Source organism: Ambystoma mexicanum, chromosome 3q (genome assembly GCF_040938575.1).
Source record: "Ambystoma mexicanum isolate Mex_15411 chromosome 3q, UKY_AmexF1_1, whole genome shotgun sequence".
NCBI lineage: Eukaryota > Metazoa > Chordata > Amphibia > Caudata > Ambystomatidae > Ambystoma > Ambystoma mexicanum.
The window spans coordinates 137778986-137800524 of record NC_090926.1 but is presented as its reverse complement, the minus strand read 5'-3'; the positions used below and the strand labels follow the sequence as shown (position 1 = coordinate 137800524).

At 48.3% G+C, this 21539-nt stretch overlaps 1 protein-coding gene across 2 annotated transcripts in view; it reads left to right on the top strand.

Annotated features, from left to right (window-relative positions):
• The window catches only part of ESPL1 (extra spindle pole bodies like 1, separase), a 1025090-nt gene that overhangs the window by 700037 nt on the left and 303514 nt on the right, over window positions 1-21539 (top strand). For both annotated transcript variants that reach the window (XM_069653328.1, XM_069653326.1), the window contains 2 exons: window positions 2896-3023; window positions 3105-3227. In XM_069653328.1, coding sequence (XP_069509429.1) covers window positions 2896-3023; window positions 3105-3227 — 251 coding nt within the window. The remainder of the gene's footprint in view (window positions 1-2895; window positions 3024-3104; window positions 3228-21539) is intronic.

Here is a 21539-nt window from a genome sequence, read left to right as displayed (position 1 = left end):
TGTTTTTTGAGTGTCCTCAGGTGGGGCGTGAACCATTTGGAGGACGGTCCTTTGTGTGGGGTTGCGGGGCAAGAGGGGGGTGAGCGGAATTAGTGATTCTTCAAGCCAGGAGTCGAAAGATTCGATGGTTAAGGGTCTACCACAGGACAGCGTTGCAGGGCAATTGCGTAACAGGGCTTCAGCTAACTCGTACCTTGACTTTGGTCCAGCATTTGTAAATCGAGGTGGGGGAAGGGGGGAGCAGTAGGAGGAGGGGCTTGTGTGTGGATTGAGAAGGGGGTTGGCAAAGTGGGCTGTCCAGATAAGTGGCTTGGGACTAGTTATAAGGACCAGATCATAGGAGCTGAAAATCGCAGCAAGGGTGGGCCCACCTGAGTGAGTTGGACCAGTGGTATGTTGGGAGAGGTTGAGTGCATAGAGACAGTCGACTAGAGGGTGGGTCATTGGGTTGGGCATATCAAATCAGATATTGCAATCTCCCGGCAGTGTAAGGGATAGATGTTTTACCTGAATGGTAGCTATCGAGTCACAGAGATTATTGGCGAAATGTGGTATATCAGGGGGGTCTGTAAATGAGTAGGAAGCTGTCGGTGAATGTCGATGGTAGCGAGCGTTTTACCAGAACGGATTCACAGGAAGTGTTGCATGTCTGGGATTTGACGAGTGGGGATGGGGAAATGGGGTTTATAGAGGATTGCCACCACGCCGCCTCTGGAGGCTCTATTGTGGGTGATTAGCAAGGGGGCGGAGGGGCCTCATGCGTGACTGGTGCAACATTGTCCGAAAACCATGTTTCGGTGATAAAAATGAGGTCAGGATTGTTGGATAGGAGGTCAGATCCTGTCTGTTTCTTGCTACAGAGCAGGCATTAAAAAGGATGCATGTGGCTTTGTGAGGGGAGGTGGATTTCGTGATGCTCATCACAGGGGGTGTTCAGTGGACATGAGTGCCGGATGAGGTGGGGGCTGTGGAAGGGTCATTCTGGGTGGTTGAGATTTGAAATGTACAATAGCGACCACTAGGAGGAAGGCAACTTGCTGAGCTAGTCTGAAATTAAATGGCTGCATTGTCAATCTCTTGGGTGGTCCACCGGCAACCAAACAGTTTTCGGTAAAAACACATTCAAAAGGATTTCAGAGGCTTTTTGGAGCACTGCTGGATAGACTGTGTCAGCGCCACAGTTCAGGTTTAAGCTCTGGGTACAGGTACTGTCAGATGTTCACTAAATCCTGGCACACACAGAAGCAGGCCAGCGGGCATGCAAGAAAGTCCAATTGCACCACTCGGGTATACTGGAAAGCTCTCCTTCGCACGTAAAAATGGGGGCGGGCAAAGAGGCCACCTACGGGTTGCTAAGTTTAAAATGAACTAGGGAGCACTAGGGTCCACCAGCATTGAGTAGTCTAGGCATAGGGACTTCTGTGCCTGAATAAAGTGTGCAGTGTCGCATACATTGGTGTAGTGATTGAGTGCCAGCATCAGAGTTGGATTGAGTTATTTTGCCACGTCGTGCACAGCAGTGGATTGGCAGAGACTGGAGGGTGGCAGCGAATTTCCCCCACCCTCCCTTCCTGTGGGCAGTATAAATTGGTATGGTTTACTTCGCAGTTTCACCAGTTGGTTGCCAACTTAGAGCAAGAAGGATGTTGGTAGACCCAGGAAACCTTGTGCCCTGCAGGTAGGTGTAGGGGATCAAACTGGGAAGTAGGTGGAGATTGAAAATCCCAGGATCCTTTGAGTCTTGGCAAAAGTGTATTTGGTGCTCCAAAAACTGGACTCCGAAAGAAAGTACCTCGACGCACTCCTGCCACTATATCAAATTGAAGGCCCTTTTGTTAGGTGCTTGGTGGAGGTGGTTCTTTGGCCACTTCTTCCGAGTTGAAAGCTGGCCTTTTCATTTCTAACTACATTCCACCCACCTTCCAAGCCTTTTCAATTGGTTTACCTACCATCTGCCTCACTCAAGCATGTCTGGTGGTTTGACATTTCTAATGCACATTCATGCTGGCTAAAGTTAGTCCTTAATCATTCATATGTCCAATTCACCCATCTGACACACAGGCTACCATTTGCTTGTCTCACTTCAAAGATATCGGGCAGGTGGCCGGCATAGTAGTATGCATTTGTTCTTTAAAATTATGGTGGTGGAGTGGGGTAGCTTGTGCAGAATAATCACGTTGCCAGAAACGTACGTTTCGATATTTGTAAAGGCTCATAATTTGACATGATTCTGAGGGTCTCAAGCCTCCGACCCTGCATGATCATTAATCACTTTTAGATGGATTGTGTGTTGTGCATACTTCATATTTATAAATAAATTGCCCTCCAGTTTTGTTTGGAGGTACTTGTTATCCCTTTGATCATTGCCTTTAAAGAGGGGCTGGAGTTACCTCCTGGTGCTTTTCATGGATGTCGCAAATTCTTTATGGTGACGGTTCAATATTAGAATGTTTTTGCAGGTCTTCAAAATAATCCAAGCCAAAGTTATTCCTCTTGTACTTTGTTTTCTTGAGCATTTGTAATGCGCTTATACATCAAGAAATTGTTTCAAAGTGTCCACAGGGCAAAGTGAAGGGAGCAAGAGAAAGCAAGACAATGGAATAAGATAAGTGATGAACAAAATACAAAATCGTTTCTACTAGGCCTTGTGAGCATTCGGAGCATGCAAGTGCAGAGAGAAGGAACAGGGGAAGGGGGTAAGTTCTAGAGGTTCCACAGCAGTGTGCGGAGTAGGGGGAATGCAAAAGAGCCAGTTGCAAAGCAACAAGTAAGTGCCAGGAAGTAACCACTTGGTTGAAGAGGGGTCACCAGCCAATACAATAAGTGCAGACCTGTAAAACCTAACGGGCCAGTTGGTCGCTTGCTGCCTGATGTGTAACTGTATTGTTTTTTCAGATGTCGTTGTGTGTCTTCTGACCTTGGTGCACTCCCATCCTGGAGCCACAGGAGATATATTGCTGCTTACCAGACTAGAACGTGCCCACACTCCGATTACGGTGTACATACCCACAGCTAAGACAAAGGTATGCATGCTTAAAAGGTTTGGCCAGTTGGTTAAGATTGGTTTGTTGGCTTGGGCATAACTCGCGTTTCACCTGCCCCAGGTGTCACTGAGTTCAGCACTTCACGAGTTTGATGCCATCCAGAAAGAGCAGAAGGAAATCAGTAACCTGACCGATAAGATGGAGTGGTGGGAAGGACGATCAGCCCTCGACAAACGGATGAAGGCAAGTTTTGGGCCAATCCTGTTACCTTATTAGCCTTTTTACATTTCTAAAACGTGAAACTGTTTAAATTGGAATGGTTTGCAAAATAAAAATGTCACCCTGCTGCTCTCATAGGATACTCCCTAATTTCATTTTGGCGGACTCCTTGCCTACAGGTGATATGGTCACAGTTTTATATTAGGATTGGGGAATGCTATTTGTATGGTGGACCCTTGTCTTTTTTCCCATGTCATAGGTATTGGAAGTCTGAACATCGGCATTTTTTTACTCTTCCATTTTGACATCCAAGGCATGATGGTATTGTAAAGAATCCTTTTCTCGATTAGAATTAGCCACTTCTTCTATAGGGCCATTCTTTAGCAATAACTGAATATCCTTTTCCTAGAATTGCTTAGACTACCTTCTTTGTTACTTTGAGGACCGACATCTTCTAATTATTTATTTTTAAATATCAGGTTACTTGGAGTTTGCGTATAACTCGTTGCATGCAATGTCCACTATTTTTCTGCTGCTTTGTCTAATGCGGGAGAATGACTTTACTGTTTGCACAGTAAATTAACGTTGTTGGCTCATTTGTTTGACTTAGGACTATAGCTTATGGTGAACCCTTCAAAGAACGGGGTGTTTTAGAACAGACTATTTCTCGTTGGATGATGACTTGTATTACCTGTTGCCCGTCCAACAGAAATAAAACCTCATCTGGAGGCAGGGTAGCAGATTTAGCAAGAGGAGAGCAGAAACTATTAACTTCTAAAACTAAATCTGAGTTCTTATTCAGGATACTTGCATCTACTCCACTCTACTATACAAACGTCCCCTTTAAGTGTGCTTCAGCAGTGACATTGTCTGCAAAAGATCAATGATTCTCCAAATTGTAAGACAATACACTTTTTTTTCTTTACTTTTTTTTTCCCAAGTATTTGGTATAACTGGTTAAATATTGCTAATTGTCAGAGGAAAGTGCCCATTGGTTGAAAGAAACTTGCATTGATGGTATTGACCTCTTGCACCCTGTAACATTCTATTTCGGTCTCTAGTCGACTGTAGACAATGTGGCTGAGCACATGCCTGAGAGGAAGATGCAGGAGTGCTTCTTGACTACGGTCCGTGATGGCAGAAAAGCTTTTCATCAGATCTTACAATCTCGACTGGATACTGATGATTGTGTCGTCAGATCCATGGCCACAGGTACAGTGGTAAGGTCACTTCTGGGTGAGGACGCCCAGGCTTGCAAACTATGTCCGGGCTAAACTCTGATGGACGTGCCCTTTGATGGACAGAGCCTGTTTGGGGCTAAAACTGATGATGCCAGTCAGATGTTCCAATCATCAAAGTGATGGTGAAGTACTTGGGTCTGGCCGGGCAACAACCCTGTGCACATTCCGCAAGGTGTCGGGGATTTCATCCCTCAGCCTCCTGTGTCCAGTGTGGTCTAGGTCAGGCAGCCCAGGAAGACTGCAAGGCAGGCGATATCCAAGGGGTATGCCACTCTACATTTAGCCCCACATGGAGCAAAACCTGAGATTTTCTGCCACATCTCCTATGAATGGTGGGGGCTCTCCCTGTTCAGCTGAGTGGTCGACACTTGGGCCTTGCTGATCATTCAACAGGGCTATGGTCTCCCTTTTGTGCAATGTCACCCAGATCCTGATCCTCAATCCAACCTCTTGCCACCGGAAACCATCCTTTTGGAGGAGGTCAGTCAGCTTCCCTCGGAGCTCAATATACAGCTGGTGCTGCACTCAGAACGTAGGAGGGGTTGGTCTTCAACCTACTTTCCAGTGGCGATTGGGAGGCGGCTGCATGCAATACTCGATCTGCAGCTGCTTAATTTGTTCATATGCAAGGACATGGTTACTCTAGCCCAGATCCTCCAAGCCCTCCATCTGCAGGACTGGTTGCGATCACGACCTTCAGTACCTAAGTTTTGTGGTAGGCCAACATCACTACCACGTCCTAACGTTTGGTCTTTCTTCCGCTCTCGGGGCTTTTACTAAGCTGCTAGTAGTGGTGGCGGCTTTCCTCAGAATGGAGGGGGTTTGATGTGTTTCCCTACCTGGACTGGCGCTTCCCTGAAATTCAGAGTCTCAGGTTATTCATCCCAGTCTTTCTAATGGATTACTTCCTCATCTGATTTCCTGATCTCATCCCAGCTGTTTTTAGGAAACCTTTCCTCATGCTTGTTGAGTTTTAAAAAAAAATTCTCTGAGCCATGTCTACTCCATCAAAGGCATCATGCTTCAAACTATGTGCGTTTTTGGCCTGCAGATGTCTGTCTCGGATCTGCACCGGATTTCTCTATTGCTTGGGAGAGGACCACGACTCCCAGGATTGTTGGACATGCCAATTTATGCACCCAAAGGCCCCCCGTGAAAAGGTGGCAACTATCTTTATGTTCGTCCACAAGACGAAGGGCGAGGCTCTCTGGTACCGATCGAGGTCTCTCAGCGGAACGCCATTCCGAAGACCGGCTGGCCCTGTGCAATGAGAAGGACAAGAAGCCAAATTGGAAGAGGTCCCGCTCCCCGAGTGTCCTCGAACTGACATGCCACTTCCTCACAAAAGAAGAGCCACTGCTCTAAGGATTCTCCAGAATGTCTGGCTTTGGTACCTTTTCCTACCCAATCCTCCACCCTGTAGTATCTTTGCCAAGGTGCCAGCGGCTTCGGCCTCTGTGACCGGTTCAGGCATTGTCTGCTTAGGCTGTGGTGCAGGCTGGTTCCTTCCATGTCTGTTGCGACTGGTAGTGTATCTGCTTGGGTCCACTCGCACATGCCTACTGACTCTGGCCTGAACCAGAAGACAGCCAGGGTTATAGTTTTAATAACTAGCTTAATACCAGCGAGTGGTTTTAAAGCATGGGATCGGGATTCAAACCTGTTTTGTGCTGTTTTGCTTTCAAGACAAACGTGTTGCCCCTGAGCTATCCTTCATCCCCAAGGTTACTCTTCCTCAGTGACAGTAGGCGTTGAGGTCTCTGCGCTAGTTTCGTCTTCTGTGTCTTTGGCGCCAATCAGCATCTACACTGTGGCTCCTCATGAGTATGTACCACTCCCTATCAACAGCTTCATAACCAACATGTACGTCATCTATGATGAAGGTGACAAGGTTCCCTTTGGGTTTGAACCTTTGGTTTCCAGGGAGGAGGGAGATTTCTGTGTGGAAGGTGACTATGTACTGGGGTTGGCCAAGGAACTGCAGGCTGCTAGTGGCCTTGATGCCTACCCTGGAATGGACTTTCTGCCGGCTTCTACCCCTGGAATGCATCAAGCCGCTTATCAGCAATTGATGGTGAAGGTGGCCGATACTCTGGGGCTTTTTGCTCTATGCCAGATCCAAGGTTCAGTACAAACTGTTCAAACATAGCGACACTAGGGAAGTTGCAGAAAAGCTCACCCCGAGTACAATCCATACATAACACTTATGGGCCTTTTCATATTATTCTGTAGGAGTAAATTACCAAACGCTGCACTCTTAATACAGATCTTTATTTAAATCGGTTATCTAAAATGTTTCTTGTTTAAAATTGTACATCACCCAAAGTAAGTTGCTTGCATTGAGTGGATACACTACAGGTCAAGATTTCCGACACGGTTTAAACATGATTTACACAATTGCTCCCAGATGGATTCCTACTAACGAATGAAAAGTAACTAAGGAATTTGCCAACATCTGAAACTGTGTAGGATTGTGCTACTAAGGAACAAGTTGCAACTTGACTGTTTAATGACACACTTGATATTAAAAGGATGTTTCTTCAGCATGGGGTCTGGCATGGATTCACATGCTCATGAATCGTCAGGCTGGGAATCCTCTGTAAAGAAAAAAATCAGTATCCGTTTCGTTTCTGATCTGTCTTTGGTCATACTGCCCCCAGCCAATGACTGCCCTCTCCTTAAGCCCCGCCCCTGGCAGCCATCCTTAGATTTTTACCGCACGTTCAAGTGTTGGGAGTCCTCGTGCTATAGCTCTCGAGCTTTTACTGCGTTTTGTGTTTTTTCAAAGTTTTATCTAATTTTTTCAGTCAATCGAGCCTCAAGCTCCACCATTTCCACTTCCGATCAACGGGGACCCGTTTCTGAATGTTTCTACGCCCCTCAAGGGTGAAGTTTCTGTTGAGTTACGCTTCTTGGAGGATTCTAGAAGTTGCTGAGGCCTACCTCGTGGACATGGCCCAGGAAAAGGGAACACCCGGATCCAAGCTGTTTAGGAACTGCCCTGGATGGGGGTTACAGAATGTATACAAGGAGGACAAGCATTATAGATGCCTCTACTGCCTTCACAAAGACAAAACGCACATGGAGAAGGACTGTGCGTTTTGCATGAACATAATGGATCGGACTATGAGGGACCGTCGGACCCGTCTCGCCAACTGGCTGGAAGGAAAGAGCCCAGCACGTGAGAAGAAGTCAGAGCGGTCTTCTAAGTCCTGTGAAGGTGCTCCGGCGACAGGGGCCCAACAAAATGCAAAGCACCGCAGGCACCGGGAGCGCCGAATGGACAGGCTTCTTGGCTGCCAGGCAGGGCGCACCTTCACCGGCGCCATCAACCATGAGCCAACGCTCTGGCTCGGGGAAGAGAAAATCCGAGAACCCAGCTAAGCTTATGGAGAGGCCCTGGACGATCTCGAAGGACCCAGCCGAGGGGTGTGTGAGGCGGTGACCCTCATCCCAAGGTGAAGGCCTCAAGCGCGCACAAGGTGGTGAAGGCCTTGATTCACCCGGCTCAGGCCTCTATCGAGTTAGTCGTGACGGCCCTGGCAAAGCCTGTGGAGGCTACCCCAGTGGAGGCGACCTCGGGGCCCAGAGTTTCCCTGCCACCGCGGAGGGAATCCTCTTTTCAGCCCATCGAGAAGACCCCCATGAAGACCCTGGTGGAAAAAGAGGAGGGGGGGGCGGTTGCCGTTACGGACACGGATACAGCCTCCGAGGAGGAGCTGGTTGAAGTCGTGGAGGGCCTCAACAAGTTTGAGGAGGTCCGGCCCCACAGGGGGAATCCCGACGAGGAGGGCGAAGAGAGAGACGGTGGCGCCGACGTTGCTCCCGTGGAGGAGGAGCAACCATCGCGCCCATCGCAACCCGAGCCACAGGACAACTCGGTGGCCATTTTGATGGCAATCCAAACCTTATGCACGGAGATGAGGACGAGATTGCCCCTATCCCCAACGGACGACCCAGCAGAACCGGGCCCGTCGGGAAGCCCTCCAAACAAGAGGAGAGTTCATCCACCCCACCCTTCCAGCCCTCACGGCCCTGTCAGCCTTTATCTCCTTCCCCTGTCCCTGGGGATGACACAGGAACAGATACGGCCACAACGGGGACGGATGATGACGGTGGTGACGGGATGGGCCTCCCATCACCACCTACTTGGGCCTCCCCGCCCGACGAAATTGGTTCCTTCCACGCCATGATTGCCAGAGCATCTGAGCTTTTCCAGCTCTGCCCCGAAGAACAGAATAAGGAAGGCTTCCTCTACCAACGGCGCGAGGCCAAGAGGAAGACGGTCCTCGCGGTGCTGTTGCTGGATGATATCTGGGACGAGGAACTTGATCTTCTGAAGAACCCGTCCACGACGGCTGCCAAGAGGGACCGGTATGAGAAGTAGATACCGCACCTTTGTGCCTTAGGGCACAGCTGACCCCGGATTCGGTCGTCTCGGTGGCGGCCAAGAAGAAAGCGGCAGGGGCATCGACTTAATCTTCAACTTCCCCACCGGACGGCGAGGGAAAGAAACTGGACGCCATGGGACGACGAGTCATCTCATCTGCAGCGTCAACAAGGCGGCCAACGCCCTAGCGATTGTGGCCGGTACGACAGGGAGTTGTGGTACAAGATCGCCCCCCCTGCTGGACTTCCTACTGGATGACAAGAGGGCAGAGGCCCTGGCGATCCTACAGGAAGGTGAGGTGGCGTCGAACCACGCCATAACGGTAGCCACGGACATTGCCGACACCGGTTTCCGCCAGTTGGGAAACGGCGTTTGCCTTCGACGGCGGGGATGGCTCAAGGCAACAGATTTCCGCCAGGACGTGCAAACCAGAGTTTTGGACATGCCCTTCGACGGGAACAACCTGTTTGGGAAAACAGTGGATGAGTCACTTGAGGCCATCAAGACCGACAGAGACTGCTCGGGCCTTGGGTGTTTTGCAGCAACGACGGCCGCCCTTTTGGAACTCCGGAGGAAGGCAAGGTTGCCTCCAAAGGATTCGGCAGTGGCTCCTCGATATACCGGCAAGCGGCCTGCTCCTCGTCGCAAGAGGCCTACAGAGGAACGACGCAAGTCGGGTGGATCTCAACGTCGGCGCCAGGGAGGCCAAGGCGGCAAGGCCTCTACCAAGCAAGACCGTAGCGTCGGGCCCCCATCTGAGCACCCCGGTGGGAGGCCGGCTGGCGAAGTTCGGCAGCGTGTGGGAGTCCATCTCCACCGACCGTTGGGTGCTGGATTCCCTGGTCCACGGGCACACTCTCGAATGTCTAAAAAAGTGCCCCTGCATTCCTCCCGTAGCCAGGAAGGAGAACCAGGTCCGTCAACTGCTGTTGGAAGTAAGGGCAATGCTCAAGAAATGAGGCATCGAGCTTGTCCCAAAGAGGCCCCGGGGCTCCGGAGTGTACTCCAGATACTTCGTCAGAAAGAAGACAGGAGGATGGCGTCCCATCCTGGACCTGCGTCGATTAAACAAATACATCAAGGCACAGAAGTTCTGGATGGTCACCCTCCAGCACGTGCTGGGCCAGCTGGAGGAAGGCGACTTCCCATCATCGTTGGATTTGGAGGATGCGTACTTTCACATCCAGTCTATAAGGACACTGAATGTTTCTCATGTTCATAGTCCAAGGCCGGCACTACCAATTGAAGGCCCTCCCATTTGGATTGAGGTCGGCGCCCAGGGTATTCACCAAGTGCCTGGTACCAGTGGCGGCGCGGCTGCGCCTGCAGGGGATCCACGTCTACCCCTACCTGGACGATTGACTCATCCGAGCAAGAACAAGGGAGATCGCCGGCGAGCACACAGCGAAGGCTGTCCAGCTGCTCACGGACCTGGGATTCTCCAACTTCCCAAATTCTACCTGGTTCTGTCACAGGTCGCTCTGTTTCTGGGAGCCAAGCTCGATACAGTAGCGCAATTGGCCTCGCCGTCGGAGGAAAGGACGAAGGCCATCCTGGGCAAGGTGCAGTGTTTGCATGCCACGGACATAGCCAGGGTGAGGTCATTCAAGTCCCTTCTCAGGGATGATTTCCCCATGCATCTTCCTGGTGCGCCTATGCAGGCTTCGGATGCGTTCCCTACAGGAGTTCCTCGACGCTGTTGGATGCAAGCGACGGGCAGTTTCGAGGACAAGATCCTGCTCAACGACGTTTTCCGCCAAGCAATTCGGTGGTGGGGCACCCGCGCGCATCTCGCGGACAGACTTTCAGACCCGAGCGCACCAGGTGACGGACGACGGATGCCTCCCTGGAAGGGTGGGGAGCGCACACCGGAGATCTTCACGCGAGAGGCCTTTGGCTCCCGGAGGAGAGGCCACTCCACATCAACATCCTGGAACTCAGAGCAGTGTTCTGGGCCCTCAAGTCGTTTCTCCCATTCTTCAAGGGCAAGGTGGTGACTATCTTCACCGATAACACCACCACAATGTTCTACATCCGGAAGCAGGGAAGAAACCAGATCCACAGCCCTAGCCAAGGAAGCCCAGGATCTGTGGCATTGTGCCGTGGCCCAGGGGATGTTTTTGGTACCCTTTCATCTAGCAGGGATAAAGAACACCATCGCCGACTCAGCAGGGAGCTGCGCACGTGCCACGAGTGGGAACTATGTCAGGACCAAGTGGATCAACTCTTCCAACGATGGGGCAAACCCCAGATCGACCTGTTCGCTACAGCGACAAACTCAAAGTGCCAGAGGTTCGCCAGCAGGTTTCCTCAACGGAGAAGCATGGGCAATGCTTTCTCATTCCGCTGGGACGGCCTGTTCCTGTATGCGTTCCCTCCATTGCCGTTGCTACTGCGACTCGTCAACCAACTCAAGAGGTCCCGGAGCAGGATGATCCTCGTCGCACCGTCGTGGCCGAGACAGATCTGGTTCCCGGACCTTCTGGACTTGTCAGCGTCCCCACCAGTCAAACTGTCGGCGGACGCAGGTCTTCTCTCCAGGGAAGGAGGCGCCATACTCCATCATGACCCGTCGCTGAACTTGCAGGCCTGGCTCCTGCAGCACTAGAGTTTGGAGGGTACGACATCCCGGCAGACTTCAAGGAGGTGCTTGCAAAGGCCAAGGGCTTCCTCAACTCTAAAGTGCTACGGACACCAGTGGAAGAGGTTCTCTGTCTGGTGCCGTGCACAGAAGATTAACCCTCTGCGAATTACGGCCCCTCAAGTACTGCCGTACCTGCAGTCGCTGGCCAAGGCGGGGCTAGCTCACGCTTCCATCAAGATCCATCTTGCAGCGATTTCCCGTTACACCAGAACTACGGGACGGTCATCCCTGTGGTCGCCTCGCCTGGTGAAGGAATTTATGAAGGGACTGTTCCGATAGTTTCCGCCAGTGTAGGCTCCGGCCCTGGCATGGGAGCTTACCGTGGTGCTGACCAGGCTCATGGGGCCGCCATTCGAGCCTCTGCATTCGGCACCGTTGAAATTTCTGTCGTGGAAAACAACATTCCTTGCGGCCATCACCTCCGCACGATGAGTGGGAGAGATCCAGGCCCTATCTTGCAAGCCTCCATACTTGACTTTCCACGAGTCGAGGGTGGTGCTGAGGACGCACCCCTCCTTCATGCCCAAGGTGCCGTCGGACTTCCACCTCAACGAGCCCTTGGTGTTGCCAGTTTTCTTCCCGTCACCTTCGTCGCCGGCCGAGAGGACTTTGCACTCGCTGGATCTAGCTAGAGCGTTGAAGTTCTACGTGGACCGTACGAAGAGTTTTCGGAAGACATCACAGCTTTTTGTGAACTTTGGACCTGTGAATCAAGCAAAGGCACTCTCGATGGCTTCCATTTCCAGTTGGCTCTCCGGCTGCATTATGCACCATCACCGGTTGGCAAACCGACCGTTACCTGGCCATCCGAGCCCATTCGACCAGAGCGATCGCTGCTACTACGGCGTTCTTGTCTGGTGTGCCCCTGCTGGACATCTGCAGGGCTGCTACGTGGAGTTCGACGCGCACCTTCACGAAGTTCTACTGCGTCGACTGGGATTCCAGGGAGGAGTCCAGAGTCGGCCAAGCAGTGCTGCGCAACCTGTTCGCCTGAAGGGTGGGCCTGGTGAGGAGGTAAGAGTTGCTTAATGTTGAGTTTATGTAATGCTTAATGTTGAGCCTTGCCACCTCCCGTGGTTGCGTGGTTGTGCATGTGTATACTGCTATGTATTCTATATTCATGAGCATGTGAATCCATGCCAGACCCCATGCTGGAGAAGGAACAAGTTACTTATCTGTAACTGTTGTTCACCAGCATGGGTCTGGCATGGATTCACCTGCAAACCCTCCCTCTTACCCCTCTGCGGCTCTTCACTTGGTCATACTGACACTTTACGTGCTACCAAATCTGAGGATGGCTGCCAGGGGCGGGGCTTAGGGAGAGGGCAGTCATTGGCTGGGGGCAGTATGACCCAGAGACCAGTGATTGGTTACTACTAAGAAAGATAGATCAGAAACGAAACTGATAATGATTTTTTCTTTACCGAGGATTCCCAGCCTGATGACGGGGAATATTCATGAGCATGTGAATCCATGCTGGAGAACAACAGTTACAGGTAAGTAACTTGTTCCTTTTTTAACTATATGGAAGGCTTTTACTGAGGCCTACATTACCAAAGGCGACTTAAGTTTCTGCATATACCTCAGTTCCCCTGAAGAAGTCCAGTGATCATGTTTTATATGGGACATATACTGCATACAACGTATTCACTTGTTAATTGCCAAACCCAGACTGGATAGCTGTGTAAATGTATGCATTTAAATCAATTGTGAATTTGGGTGATGTTCAATTATAAATAAATATTTTATATAACTGTGCTTTAAATAAAGATCAATACAAAGTTACATATTGGACAATGCCCCCAAGAAAAAGACTCCTGCCCTTCAATTTGGCAGAGTCCTTGCAACCCACCTCCGCCATGCGGGAGGTGTGGAAGAAATCTGCTTCTACTCCGGCAGTAGACAGCACTGGTGAGGAAGCACCATCCTGCCTCATCTGATCTGGGGTTTCTCTCCTCTCATGCCTCACTGGAGAGTTTGGTGGTACAGACCAAGACAGCTTGCCTGAAGAACTTCACCTTCCCCTTCACCTAACAGGGAACGTAAGCGGCTTTAGCCTGGGCTAAGAAGGTGTTTTTGCTCTGGGCAGTTTTGCCCCATGTGCTGTAAATGCCTCTTGGGCCAGGAATTCTCCTTTTGGGCTGCTGTGGCCAATGCAGCTGAACTTTGCAAGGGAAATGCAGGAATGCTTTCTGTCCTTGGTTACTGATGGCAGCAAGGCTTCCCACCAGATGTTGCAATCAGGAATGGATGCTGTGGATTGTGTGTGCAGGTCCATGGCCTAGAGTAGTGGCCAGTTGCCCCTCTTGGTTGAGGACGTCCGGATTTGCAGCCAATGTCAACACTGAGCTGTTGGACATGCCTTTTGATGGGCAAAACATTTGACACCCTCCAGGAGCCAATGGCTAAGGCCTTTGGCTTGCCGTGCAACAGCCCTCTGCAGCTTTGACTAGGGATAGGGATTTGTGGCCCTCCCCTGCCTATGTCCCAAAGGGCTGTAGTCGATCTGCTGTGGAAAGCCTGCAGGGCAGACGCTACACCAGACTTGGCGGTGCCCAGTGGGGAGGCATAGCATGCGTCCCCTCCATTCCTCAGGGTGCAAAACCTCACTGACTTGCTCTGCCACTCAATGCAGGTGTGGGAGACTTTCTCTGTTAAGCCCAGAATGGTCAAGGAACATGTCCGATGCCAGGGCCTTGCAGGACGTTCAACAAGAGTATTGCCTCACAGATCTACAGCACTCTCCATAACCACTGCCCTTAGGGGACCACCCTGTCTCCGGATCCCACTCTCCTGAAGGAGGTCAGTCAGCGTCTTATAGAAAGAGGATGATCGATGCCATGCTCGACATGAGGCAGGGGTGGTACTCTACCTATTTTCTGGTGCCAAAGGAAGACCGAAGCGTCCCATTCTGGATCTGAGGCAGTTGAACTTGTTTCTGTGCAAGGACAAATTCAAGATGGTTTTACTGGCTCAGATTCTGCAATCCCTCGATCTGCAGGACGGATTGGTGTCACTTGATCTTCAGGATTCCTACTTCGCTGTGCCGATCCATCGGAAGCACAGGATATACCTAAGGTTCATGGTGGGCCAACACGACTTCTAATTTAATGTCCTGACATTAGGTCTATCTTCAGCTTCCAGGGTTTTCACCAAGCTGCTACCAGTGGTGGCGGGTCACCTCAGGAAAGAGGCCATTAATGTCCTTCCATACCTGGATGACTGGCTCGTCCGAGTTCGCTGCCCACATCTAGTGTCTGAGCATTCACTCTATACATGCACTCCATTGCACATCCTTGGCTTTTCCCAAAACTTCAAAATGTCTTTGGTTTCACCGTCCCAGTCCCTCAGATTTATCGAAGCAGCCTTGGACACTGGCGAAGATCGTTCTTTCATTGTTGGATTTTCTTCCTGTGACACCAGCAAGCCCAGTCTTGGGCCTACATCTTCACCTCCGCCATATCTGATGCGGCGAAGAACAGTCTCTTCAGGGCCTGTGGGAACTGTGGCCAGAACAACATTTTCGAGGATCGGCACCTCAAGTGCCATTTATTTATTTGCGTACAACAATTAATAATAATCACACAAAAAACTAAAATCAGTTTACAATTCTAAAATATAACATCAATACACTTTTAAAATACATCATTCAATACATTTTAAAATCGCCACGATCCTTACATAAAATATTACAAAGTAGTAGATGAGGTTGATATCATTGCCTCTCATAAGACATCCACAAATCAGTTGTGTTCATCATGTCAATTGCATTATTAAAAGATTTAAAAGATTTCGTTCTAATCTCTGTCAGACTTTCACATTTCATAATAAGGTGAAAGAGGGATTCAGTTTTGTTATTGCCACATAAGCGACATTTCCTCATTTCATGTTGGATTCCAATTCTCATCTTTTGTCTCCAGTGCTTCCGTCATATTATATTTCATCAGAAGATAGGTGCGAAAAGGGCTAGTGCTAGGATAGGCAACAATGTATTTGGGAGGCATAGCTCTGTTGAGATACTCTACGCGATACGGGCAGCTTTGTGCTTTTGATGCGATGTTAATAACATTTTGCTCATGCCAGAGGTCATACACTTTCATTTTTAACGGCACTCGTTTACGTTCCAGGGACACATCCACATGACCATTTTCTATATAATCTTTGTAAAGTGCCAATAGTGCCAACCAACACATTGCCTTCTAAGCGAAGATAGGCTCGTAGATATGGTACGATGATCGTATCATTGGATAAGGTGACTACCTTTTCGTAGGACAATACACATTGGCAAATGTAGGCATACCAGATACCTTTGATAGCAAACTCCAAATACAGGTATTCCACACTTAGATTTTGTGGTAGGCACAATAGCATTCGCAGAAGTTTAGCTTCAAATACCACCATACGTTTGACAAAAGGGTGTCCCCATATCTCAACAGGATAGAGCAACATAGACCTAATTTTAGCCAGATAAATGTTTACAACAGTGGCTGAATAGCCGTTATTACGGCCAATAAAGGCACTCGGCGCCTTAGTGGACACTAGACACCGATTCTTAAGTGCAGACCATTGGAGTTCCCATGTAAGCTTTGCATCAATTATGAGACTTGTTCCAGATTTTTTGAGGCCAGTTTCCATAGATATCTCTTGGGTCTACGTTTTCTGGAGAAGACCATTATTTTACTTTTGTCGATGTTGATTGTCAAACCATTGGCAATAGAGTAAGCAACCAGGGAGTCGAGCATATGCTGTAGACCGGCTGGAGTGTAATACAGTAACAGCAGGTCATCGGCCTAGGCAAGCCATCCGTCAATCACACCATTGACTTTCACAGGGTTGGCCGTGGAGAGATTGAAGACTTCCCTCATATGTGACAGGTAGAGGTTGAGAAGAATCGCAGCAATCATGCACCCTTGTTTCACTCCACAACAAGTTACCATATTTGCAGATAGTCTTCCAGCAGCATTGAGTATAATTTTTACGGAGGTATCGGTATGCAGCAGCATCAACATCCGCAATAGACCATGTGGTATACCCCAGGAGTTAAGTTTTTCCCAGAGACTATTTCGGAGGATGGTATCAAATGCTGCCGAAAAGTCTATGTATGCACAATAGACATCCAAATTCCGTTTAGACCAGGCATGCTCCATTGCAGATGTTAATATCAGTAGGTTGAGTAGTGCTGGATTTATCACGGAAGACTGTTTGGTTCAATGGTAATATATTAGCATCCACAATCCATTCATTCAGTTCCTGAAGCAAAACCTTAGTCACAATTTTGGAGGAGACATCGAGCATTGCCAACATTCTGAAATTTGCCGGGTTGTCCCAAGACCCTTTCTTATGGACCGTTAATATGTGGCTGGTTTGCCAAGATGGTGGAATCGCACCCAACCTACCAATTTGTTTAAATAGCAATAATAATGCAGCTCCCCATAGAGCAGGTTGTTTTTTGATCACTAAGTTGCAGACACTATCAGGCCCCTCTGCCTGGGAGTTTTTCAATTTATTAATAATCCTAATGATATCAGATTCAGAGGCATTGCAGGCCCAAGTTGCATCCGGCAGTGGAAAAGTGAAAACGGACTGTTCAGTTTTGCCTAGTGTATCTTTGATATATAAGGCCCACGTTTCCTCAGGAATACAGTTACTGGACAAATCTCATTTTTTGTTTTCTCAGCAAATGCCAAATACCTTGATTATTATTAGCCATCATGGCAATTTTTTCCATAGGTTAATCTTGTTATCCCTCTTATGTGATTTGTGCCACTGTTTGTAGTTTTTCTTGAATGTTTTAATTTGACAGGCGGCACCCTGCTCCGAAATGGTTGGATCATTTTTCTTTACTACCATTCGAATAGCATTACGAAGGTTCTTTTTTGCCTCTCTGATAATTTTATCATTGCCAGGCCTACGGGGTAGTACAATATTGGTCCGTTCACCAACAGATGTATATATCCTCCGTTCACCCACATGTTTTTGAATGTTCTGCATAAACTGACTAAAATTGTACAAAATTTGACTCTGAGAGCTTTCCTGATGCACCTTCCTTAATAAACTCAGGTATCAGTGCAGATACAACATGAGTGACATTCTCAATATTACGGGGATGCCAGACAATTCTCTGTTTACTTTCATTAACATGAATCGCTCCATTTTCATCATGGTCAGAGCCTACATCACATTTGCCTGGAAGCACATACAAGAGGCAGAGTGGGAATTGATCACTTTCTTCTTTCCACTATGCCCATATCCTTGATGGAATGTAAGCCAATTTCATTAATGAAGATATAGTCTAGAATCGCAGCTGAGTGACCTTCAATCCTTGTGTATTTCATCAGAGCATCACCTGGAGTGAAGCCATTTAATTTCACTAAACCATGACTGTTGACTAGGGTAGCCCATTTTTTTCCTTGCCTATTAGAGGCCAGATTGTTGCCTGATCTCATAGCCCAATCATGCAACCTGTAATTTTGCCTTATGTCACCAATTTTTGCGTTAAAATCACCTAACCGCCATATTGGGTAGTGATGATTGTACTGCTTTAGAGTAGTATCAACAGTCAGTACATTTTCAAGGCTATTGGCCAGATTGGGTTGGTCATAAATGTTAATGACTATTATCACTTCCAGGAGCCAGGTTAGTTTGGTAACCAATACGTGCTGAGTGGACAGGGGTAACTTCAGTATCGTCCACGGTGGTTGGACAGACACCAACAAACCTCCTTTCGGGCGGCCTAAAGGACCCTTAGTGGCTACCTGGTGTACAGAGTTTCTTTCATCCAGTTGTATCTCAGATGTCAACCAGGTTTCTTGGAGTGCTACTATTTGGAATATTGACAGGTGTTCAATCAAGCCCTCCTCCTCAAACAGATGTGAATAACCCCTAGTGTTCCACGAGTGCAGCAACTGTTAAGAGTGGGGTCAGTTGCGAGACTCTGCATAGTGGGATTTAAAGGTCAATGGCAGCCATTGCCAATATCCTTCAGGAATATCAGCGCTGCGACCGTTGACCACATTCGTAGCAGGTGGATTCGTAACGAGAGGGCAAGATGTACTAGACCCTTGATGCACTTATCCTTTCCCAGAGTTCGCCATAGTCAGACATTTCTGATTCAATTGATATGTTGCAGAAGAAACCGATAGGATAGGCTTCTGCAGTGCTACATTTTTACGAGGTTTCACACATGCTATCATCACTTTATGCACAGCATAGCCCATACGCAATATGTCAACCTCCATAATACAGCACATAATTCAAGGTACTTTCAGCTTCAAAACATACATTTGAGATATTCTTATTAGTAAGTTCCAACTGATCGACCAAACAAATATCATTAGAGGTGATAACCCTTAGGGGCACAATAGATTGAAAAATGCTCAGGACCATAGCGCGATTCAACAGAGGTGAGTGTTTGTCCATATGGATTTGGGTGAATTGCAGCGCTGGCAACAGGCCAACACTAGAAACCTCCTTCACACAACTACTAGAGCTAACATTGTCAGTGTTTTTCAACACCCAAGCATCTGGCAATGTCAGTTGCAGCGAAGCAGCAGCAGCACCATTATTTTGGGAACACCCTACAGGACATGGCTGCTTCAAGACTGGTCGGGGGGGGGGGCAATTACCATAGGCACCGTTGGTGTTTCATCCAACACAAATATAGAATCAGATTAACTATAGTTAGTCCACCTGCTTGTCCCTGTTCATTATCAATGACAATGGCGGTATCAGATTCTACCCCTGTGGCACAGATATTCAATGGCACAGCTATTGGATCTCCCAGTGTTTGCTTTTTCCGTTTCACAATTCGCTTACTATACATAAAGGCTTTCTTCACACTTGGATGTTTTCTTTTGGCAGTGGTAGGCTTACCCCCTGCGTTCCCACCCATACACTTTTTAGTTTTGTTTTTCATTAGCTACTACTGGGGATGTAACATGTGACATAATGTGCTTACTGTCGCTCTTTGCAACAATGCTCATTCAATCTAGAGTGGATTAACAAGGCTTGCACATCAATTTTGGTTTCAAAGTGGGAACACTTCTCTAGTAACATTGAAAGCAGATTTTCTAACGCATTAAACATTTCATCAGAGTTCATGCTGGCATCTGCCTCATTATCACACAAACCTTCCCCATTGTCGGTGATCACATTTCTAGGTGAGTACATAGGTTTTCTTAGCTTTGCCTTTGAATTAAAACTGAATACAGGGGGTATATTATATTCAGATTCACACTTTATGGCAGGCTCGGTATAAGTGGCATCTTTGACATCGGGCACAACAGTCGATGCCATCTTTGATGGCGGGGTAAAATACATTGGGGTCACAACTGCCTCCGCTAGGGACAGATCAGGATCAATACTCAATATCGAGTTCTTCGTGCTCAGAATTCGATAGGTCAATGATACTCTTAGTGGTACTATTGGGTTCCCTATGAATAATAGCGGCAGTACAAACATTTCTAGGGGGGGCCACTGTCGCTTACTGTAGTGCACAAGTCAGCATTATCAAGTGGCATATGCATCACGCCAGGCAAAAAATCAATAGCTTTTGGATCAAGATTGCTAGGTATAGTGATAGTTGCAACATTAATGTCGTGAGACATACTATCAACACCAAGATGCATTGTTAACGGGGGTCCACATAACACCTCACTCAGGAGTTTTGCCGTGACACATCCCAGGTTACAAGTCAGCTCGGATGCCAGCTCAGCAGATGCTGTGTTGAGGGATTCAGTAGCAGCAGTCGCAGGTTAGTAACAGCAATGGGCATTTTTCCAAAGTAGTCGGAGTTTACCTATACCATGCCTTTTTTAGGGCATGAGATTATCTTAGGGACACTAATATGTTGATTGCGCAAATTTTTATGCATGGCGATTTCCTTACATAGTCATCCATACCAGCCAACAAGTAGTTAGTTTCAGTGATTCGTATGGTTAATATGTATATTACAGTACTAGGTGAGTCAGATTGATTTGCAGCTATAAAAGACTAGATTGCTAAAACGAACAAAGCCACATGTAGATCCAGGTAGCAACTGAGAAAAATATGCTTAAGATGATAATGCCATATACTAATACGGCCGGTAATAACACCAGTGGATAACCCCTTGGGTTTAAACACGGATGCAGCGTTGAACGTTGGAACCGGACAGTTTGTGTGCGAGTTGACAGACACAGCAAACAATTGCAAACAATGGACTGCTTACCTAATACATGTAACACGTGATGGGCATAGATGCAAGCGTTTTTTAAGGGCTGGTTTCCTGGTGACCCAACTTTCCCTCGCGTCCCTCACGACTTCGTACTAATGGAAGCGTTGGGTAGTGCCGCAAGAGGACACCACGGCATCCGCTCTCACACCCACTTTACTCTAACAGAGTCTAGGACAAGGGACTAAGAGGGAGGGGGGAAAAGTGCTGATGACACCGCTTCTCGCTTGCTGAGCAGCAGAACAGCAAAACAGCCACTTCTCGGAGGGCGCGCGCAGGAGCGCGCGGGTGGCCCTTTTTGATGACAAATTAGGAGGTGTGGCTATAATTTCCTAAAAACCATGAAAAAACAGGATATTAGAATACTATAATGGTACTACAGAAAGTATAATTATATTAGTCAGTAAAAGTCCATATAATTTGCTTGAAGGTGGAAGTTGGAAGTACCCTGTCAATAAGATCCACAGGTAAACGGAGTACAACAGCAAAACAGCCACTTCCGAGCCACTTCTTGGAGCGCGCGCCTTTGTCCTCACCCAGATCATGATGCGGACGGTTGCAACATCTGAAGTACCTTTTCACCGAAGACCAAGAAGAATCACCAGTGGAGTTTAGTGGCTTGGATCGAGACGGGAAGGCCTCTAACCCGGCTTCCGGATCTGGGCTCGGCATGTCCTATGAGTGTACTTCCTCTGGCAAGAAGAGTTTGAGGTCCTTTGAGGAGGCTCCCCCTTGTGAGATCCAAAAGAAGGCGAAGATCAACACTCCGTCTACTCCCTAGGCGGTTGCTGTGGCTGTGGGACCAGGTTCTGGAAGGGGTTGGTCCCTGTTGCCATCTCAGTCGACTGTC